General features: G+C 48.0%; 1 protein-coding gene across 1 annotated transcript in view; it reads left to right on the forward strand.

Annotated features, from left to right (window-relative positions):
• The first annotated feature begins 6,815 nt into the window (after nucleotides 1–6,815).
• LOC102248790 (leukocyte immunoglobulin-like receptor subfamily B member 3) overlaps nucleotides 6,816–7,463 on the forward strand; it is a 12,945-nt gene continuing 12,297 nt past the window's right edge. The window contains exon 1 of the mRNA XM_014535338.1: nucleotides 6,816–6,831. Within this exon, the coding sequence (XP_014390824.1) occupies nucleotides 6,816–6,831 (16 nt within the window). The remainder of the gene's footprint in view (nucleotides 6,832–7,463) is intronic.

Genomic DNA, 7,463 nt, shown 5'->3' on the forward strand with positions numbered 1-7,463 from the left:
CATCCATCAGGAAAAGTGCTAAATGCCCCGTGGAAGGTGCTATAGCAGAGCTCTTTTTAAAAAATATATTCTTATTGATTTCAGAGAGGAAGGGACAGGGAGAGAGAGATAGAAATATCAATGATTAGAGAGAATCATTGATTGGTTGCCTCCTGCATGCCCCATACTGGGGATTAAGCCTGCATCCTGGGCATGTGCCCTTGACCAGAATCAAACCCGGGACCCTTCAGTCTGCAGGCTGATGCTCTCTATAGCAGGGTTCTTTTTTTAAAAATATATTTTATTGATTTTTTACAGAGAGGAAGAGAGAGTGATCGAGAGTTAGAAACATCGATGAGAGAGAAACATCGATCAGCTGCCTCCTGCACATCTCCTACTGGGGATAAGCCCGCAACCAAGGTACATGCCCTTGACCGGAACTGAACCTGGGACCCTTCAGTCCGCAGGCCGACGCTCCATCCACTGAGCCAAACCGGTTTCGGCGATATAGCAGGGTTCTTGACGATTTATTCTTCAGCTGCTAAAGCGAAGCTCAAGATGCAGTGTTATATTTAAGGGGGATGGTATGTTAAAGACAATAAGAATGCCACTGGCAACCCCTCCTCTGGTTGTCAATGGGAAAAAGATGAAAGCATTTATTCATAAAGATATGTGTGCCCATGGTTTATGGATGTCAGCAACCTTCCTCCTTCCCCCTCCACCTTCACCGCCTCACACAGGCAGGTGTGTGCACTTCCTGCATCCTGGACAGTGAGCCTTCTTGTCGTTGCCTGAGGAGCAAACATTCAGAAACACTAAGCGCAGTTTTGGCTCCTGTGAGATGTCTCTGTTGACCTGCACTTCCTGTGGCTGAGGACTTGGGGAACATGACTCTTCTGTTAAACAGGAGGCAGGGGCTGAGCAAAGCGGAGAAGGTCCAGGATGTGGTGGGCAGTGTCTCCACACGGCATGGGTACTGTTCACAAGGTGCCCATCTCACAGGAAGAGGACCAGCCCTTTCACCCTAAAAATAGCAGGTGCTGAGGTTTTGACATGAACCACGTCACTGACCACACCTCACATCTTAAAGTACCACATTTACTTTTCCTAAGCTCTACAGTCACCTAAGGACTTCCACATAATTTGCTGCCATTGGAAAGTCATATCAATTATTCCATTTATAGCTTTCAACAGCCCCTGGCCAAGCTAATGTAGAAAAATAGTGAATAGTCTGAAGCAATCTTCAGGAGAAATATGGCATCTCTTTTATAGCAGCTGGTATCTATTAGGCCTTGTGCCAGTTGCATATTCTTCACTCTCCTGCCAAACAAAAAGCAGAGAGGACAGTTGGATTCTGCATTTCTAGAGAAGACAACCTACAAGGTCTGCTTTTTGTTATTTTAGTTGAAATCATTTATTGTTTATGAGTCAAAATCAGTGTCTTATATTTATACTAGAGGCCCAGTGCACAAAATTTGTGCAGGGGGGGGGGATCCCACAGCCTTGCCTGCACCCTCTCTAATCCAGGACCTCTCGGGGGATGTCCAACTGCCGGTTTAGGCCCGATCCAGCAGTCAGACATCCCTCTCACAATCTGGGGCTGCTGGCTCCTAACCACTTGCCTGCCTGCTGGTCTGATCACCCCCTAACTGCCCTCCCCTGCTGGCCTGATCAGCCCCTAACTGCCCTCCCCTGCCAGCCTGACAGGCCCGTAACTGCCCTCCCCTGCTGACCTGATTGCCCCTAACTGCCTCTGCCTTGGCCTCTGGCACCGTGGCTTTGTCTGGAAGGATGTCCAGAAGATGTTTGGTCTAATTAGCATATTACCCTTTTATTAGTATAGATGGAGAGAGAGAGGTAAGAGAGACACATCAATTGGTTGCTTCCCAAACACATCCAGACCAGGGCCAGGAATTGAACCCGTGACCCTTTGATGCATGAGCAGACCCTCTAACCACTGAGAAACACTGACCAGGGCTGGAAGTTGGCATTCTGTCCAACATCTTTCCATTTCCCTATGCTTCCCGTGCTGAGGATCATTCCACTGTATGTTTTTATGAGTTTGGCATTTGTATATTCCACATATAAGTGGGAACATACAGTATCTGTCTCCCTCTGTCCCATTGGTCTCACTTAACACAATGCCCCAATGCCTCACCCATGTCAGAGCTGGCAGGATTTACGCCTTCTTTGTGGCTGAATGGTATTCTTGTATTGTATGTACTCAGAAAATGGCAAATGCCACATATCAGAGCATCCTTATAAGTGATGATTTTCAGAGGCAGCACAGCACAAGGCTGTCCCATCAAACACTAATGTATTGAATCCAAGTGATATCATTATTGGGAAAATAGCACAGTTGACATCGATGAAGATGGGAAGGGATGTGAAGTCCAGAGAGGGGCATAGGCATCATTTTGGATTTCTCTTTTCTAGGTTTGTATCTAATTTTGCCCATTTGTTTAGTTGCTGAATCCAGGCAAAGTCCTCTGAACAGAAGAAAGGACTCAATAATGTTCATCTGGTCACGCGGAGATAAAAAGTAAATAATATACAGCATGGATGGAACTGGAGAGCATTATGCTAAGTGAAATAAGCCAGTCAGAGAAGGATAAATACCACATGATCTCACTCATTTGTGGAATATAATGAACAACATAAAGTGATGAACAAGGACTGATCCAGAGACAGAGAGGCATTGATTGGACTGTCATATTTTTTATATATTCTTTTCTACTAGAGAAGTCCCTGTAACATTTGTTGTAACATTGGTTTAGTGGTGATGAACTCCCTGAGCTTTTTCTTTTGAGAAACTCTTGATTTCTCTCTTGATTACACATATGTAATATCTTAATCAATAAAAAATATATTTTTAAAAAAGTAAATAATATGTTATCAAGTAAAAATAGACAGATATTTTACAGTAGAATTGTGCACTTGAAACTTGTATAATTGATTAAACAATGTCACCCCAATAAATGTAATTTTTTAAAAAAAGTGGAGGAGAGCATGAGGTGTTAGATGTGGGGACCCACACTTGCCATGTAGGATGGTCCTTCAAATCACAGGGGTGAGGAAAGAAGTGGGGGGTCGTTACCGAAAGTCAACTAAGACATGGAGAGGAAACTGGAAACTCACATTTAATAGTGAAAAAAGCTGGTCCATTTCCTGCACCAAACCATGTTCATTCCATTAGAAAAATCAGCAGGCAGTTCTCCCAAGGCATAGTCCCAACTTGCCTTCAGCGCCTCCTGGGATCCTCAGATGGGCTCCAAGGCTCCCCCACTCTGAACAGTGCATTGTTCCCTCTGGGTTCACCTCCTGGCTGCATCCTGGGTCCGCCTCTGGCTGTTTCAAGCCTGAAAGAGCAACACCCCGAGTGCCACCAGGACCAAGCCAGCCACGCCCATCCGGATGAGATTCCCCACGGTGTAGTCTTGGGGGTGGGAGGCTGGGAATTTGGAAAAACAGGTCACAGAGGCCAGGACCCTTGATATCCACCCAGAGCACCCACCTCCCCTTGATAGGACATGACCCTCTAAGCCCAGTCCCATAACTAAGCGTTTCTCCTACTCACCGATCTTGGGGTCTGAGTTGTTTGGTGATGGGTAGAGGGTGTCATCTGCTCCTGAGAATCATGACATGAGGGTGTGAGTGAGGACCTAGGGAGACAAGTGCCTTCTTCCTGGGCCCTGTGCTTTCAGATGCCCCACTTCTCAGATCATAACTTTTGCACCGTCCCTCATCCCCCCAGCCCCACAGCAGGAGCAGCAGAGTAGGGAGCCTAACCAGGGCTGATCCACCTTTGTTCCCTCCTCTGAGCTGAGGGACAGGACCTGGGTGCCCGGACCCTTGTCCTGTCTGTCCCTCCCTGTACAGTGTCACCATCACTGAGACAGAGGGGACAGGCCCCATAACATCACATCTTGGGGGCTTCCCTGTGGTGCCCCCTCTCCCAGGAGGTCAGGACCAGAACTGACAGGAAATCTAAGCTCTGGACAGTGATCTCTCCTTTACACTTGGAGACACACAAGGGAAAAGATGTGTCCAAATCAGAGGTAACTGAGGCCTCTGCATGACTCAGCCCCTATCCCACATGGACACACCCACCACCACAGAGACCCTCACTTACCTCTCTGCAGGCCTGACACTGTGGCTGTGGGTGTCCATTTCTCAGTGGGTCCTGGTTGATCAGAATGGAAAGTGAAGTGTGGGTGCTGCCATCACCACATGTGACCTTGGCTGCTCCTCACCTAGCCTGGGCCCCAACATCTCCCTCTGCCACAACCATTCCTCCTGTCACTTCCCAGCAGACCTTTCAATCCCTGTGGTCCCACAGAATCCTCATCTGACACCCAGCAGCCCTAAGACACAAGCCTTAAGTATTTGAGGGGAGATTAGACCCCTGAGAGACTCAGAACTTCCTGGGTCATCTGTGTTCCCTCTGAGCAGAGATCAAGGTGACTCATCAGGCCTGGTAGGTGGGGTCTGGGGCCCACAGTGGGTTTTAGGGTGGGGAGGTTAAACACTTCTTGGAACTAGATAGTCGTTGTCATTGAGACATTGTGTGTTTACTGTATTCTTGTGATTTTCATATTTCAAAAGGCTCAATTGTATGTTATGTCACTGTTGCTCTAATAAAAATAAATGCAAGTGCAACTCGCATGGTTCCCTACAGCTCCCTTATACCTTGGAGGTTGCCACAATGGTGTCCATGGAGTTTTATGGAAGCGGGACTACCACTGGGTCAGAGGTGCCCTAAGCGCCTTAGTGCTTACAGACCAACCCACTGATGAAATTTTCACCTTCACTCCTGACTTGGGCTGAGTCTAGGATCCCGGCTGAGGCCCACCAATCCCTGCATCCTTTTGTCTGCACTCATCTGCCATTCAACCAAGGATGCACTATAGCTTCTGATTCAGCTTGTAGGCTTGGGGGACACACATGTGACTTCCAAACAGCCCTTCCCACCACACGTCTCTCATACACATGCCTTCATCAGGTCAGAAAATGACACCAGATTTCCGGCCAACATGGCTCAGTGGTTGAGCATTGACATATGAGCCAAATGGCCATGCTTCGATTCCTGGTCAAGGGCACATGCTTGGGTTGTGGGCTCCATCCCCAATGTGTGGATTGCAGGAGGCACCCGATCAATGATTCTCTCTCATCATTGATGTTTCTATCTTCCCTTCTCCCTTTCTCTCTGAAATCAATAAAAAAATTTTAAAAAAGAAAGAAAATGACACCAGATTGGGGCCCTTCATGTCTCAGACACTGCTGATCCTCATAACAACCTCAGAGGTGAGGTTTCACAATTTTGCCCAACAGGTGAAGAGGTAGAGGAGAAGAGACTGGCTCAAAATAGAAGTTCAATAAACGTGTCCCCAGGTCTTAGATTACAACCTGGGATTGGCCTCCAAAGTGCTCTTCTGCCCAAAGCATAGAGGTGGAATCAACAGCATAAGACAAAGAGGTACAGTCTGGGGGACAAGCGGTGGTGAGGAGGCAGAAAGGACTCTGAAGGTTAGATGGAGAGGGATGGAGAGCAGGAGTTCTGCTTACAGAGACAAGAATGTCAGAAAGAGGAAGTGATAGGGAGAAGCAGCGGCACACACCCAGGCCTTGAGGGCAGTGCTGGTTGCCTCTGTGGGTGATTGACAGTTTTGTAACATCCCCCAGGCCTCCTGCTCCTCTTGGGGTCAGCAACCTGGATACAGCCCCATTGGCTCCTGCAGAAACCCAAGGCTGAGAGAGGATGAGCTCTCTGTTCCCCTCACACCCTGAACCAATCCCACTGTTCTGGATCCTGGTTCTCCTTTCTGTGACCCATTTCTCCACACAGACAAGCTCAGGTGAAGACTCAGGACAGCTTGTTTGTGTGACTGCATCAGCCTCCTGGCCTCCTCTAGACCCTCTTTCTCGGCTCATGTGTTTCATTCTCATGGCCCCAAATATACCTGTCACCGACCATCCCCTGCACAAAGCCTGTCCACGGGTCCCCCCTGACTCCAGCCACATCCAGGGATCTCCACCCGGCAGTCCATGCTGCTGATGATCAGGCTGAGCTACACTCTCCAGTCCCAGTGAGGCCAAGGCTTCCTCCAACCAAACTCATCCCAGTGAACCTCCTCCCCTCCCCCAGGTCACAACCCGGGTTAGGGTTGTATAGTTTTGAATGTACAATTCTAGAGTACCACATCTATATATTTTTATGGGATACCATGTTACTTACTTTTTATCACCACATGACCAGATGGGCATTGTTGAGTCTTCTTCTCTTCTCACAGGACTTCACTCTCCAAACCTTCTAGACAGAAACAACATACATTTATTTCCAAAATGTATTCCCTGCATTTTGGAAGAAAAGCAACGGACTTTGCAATAATCAATGTGTGAATCAAAACAGAAGTGAATGTTTTAGATTAAATGATAATGTAACGATTACACATCGAACTTATGAAATGAAAAAAATGAAAAACCATGTGTGCTTGTGTGTGTGTGTATGTGAGTGTATGTGTGAGTGTGTGTGTGAATATGCCTGTTTGTGTGTGTGTATGAGTGTGTGAGTGTGTGTGTGTGTTCATGGGCAGCTGTACCCATCTGTCTGAGGGATGCAGAGGTGAGAGCTGAGGTGGGAGGGTCACATCTGGATGATCATGAACAGCCTTGAGTGCAGAAGGAAGAGCCTGGATTCACCCTGAAGACAGTGAGGACCATGGAAGGGTTTAGGCATAAACAGCTTCTGAAAGGGAGTTGCAAAGACAGAATTGGAGGGTGAACTGGAGAAGGGAGTGAGGGTGTGAAGCTCAGAGCCCAGGAAGGAGGTGGACGCAATGGCTGCCTTGAGGGGTAATGTTAAATGGGCTCACACCTCCTTCATGTCCTTCAGGGCTGGGCTGTGAGAGGGACACAAAACAGAAAGCAATGCAGGATGGACAGCCATGTGGGATGGACCCTCATATCACAGGGTGAGAACAGAAAGTCCTCTCTCTGACTTTCTTGTCTCTGTGAGCAGAGCCCCTACTCTCCAGCCCTCTTCATCAAACCTTCAGAGTCCTCTCTGCCTCCTCACTGCCTCTTGTCCCCCAGACTGTACCTCTTTGTCTAATTCTGTTTATTCCATCTCTATGCTTTGGGTAGAAGAGCATGTTGGAGACAATTCCCAGGTTATAATCTAAGACCTGGGGACATATTTATTGAACTTCTATTTGAGCCAGTCACTTCTGTCTCTGTGCCTCTGGACTGGAAAAACAAAGGGGCCCTCAGGACAGTGATACCAGGGGTGGAGGAGTGGGGCCTGGGGCTATGCAAGATGCATCTGCTCCCACAGGGCAGCTCAGCGCCTTTTCCTGGCCCTGGGACGCAGGTCCTATGTGTCACAGAGGTTCCACCTGACTTTCTGTCTCTGGGTGCAGCGGGATCTCTCCATGTTCTGGGGGTCAATCATCTGAGTGATTTCTGCCCCTTCAGAGCACCTTTGA

The sequence above is a fragment of the Myotis brandtii genome, unplaced genomic scaffold, assembly GCF_000412655.1.
Source record: "Myotis brandtii unplaced genomic scaffold, ASM41265v1 scaffold1425, whole genome shotgun sequence".
Taxonomy (NCBI): Eukaryota; Metazoa; Chordata; class Mammalia; order Chiroptera; family Vespertilionidae; genus Myotis; species Myotis brandtii.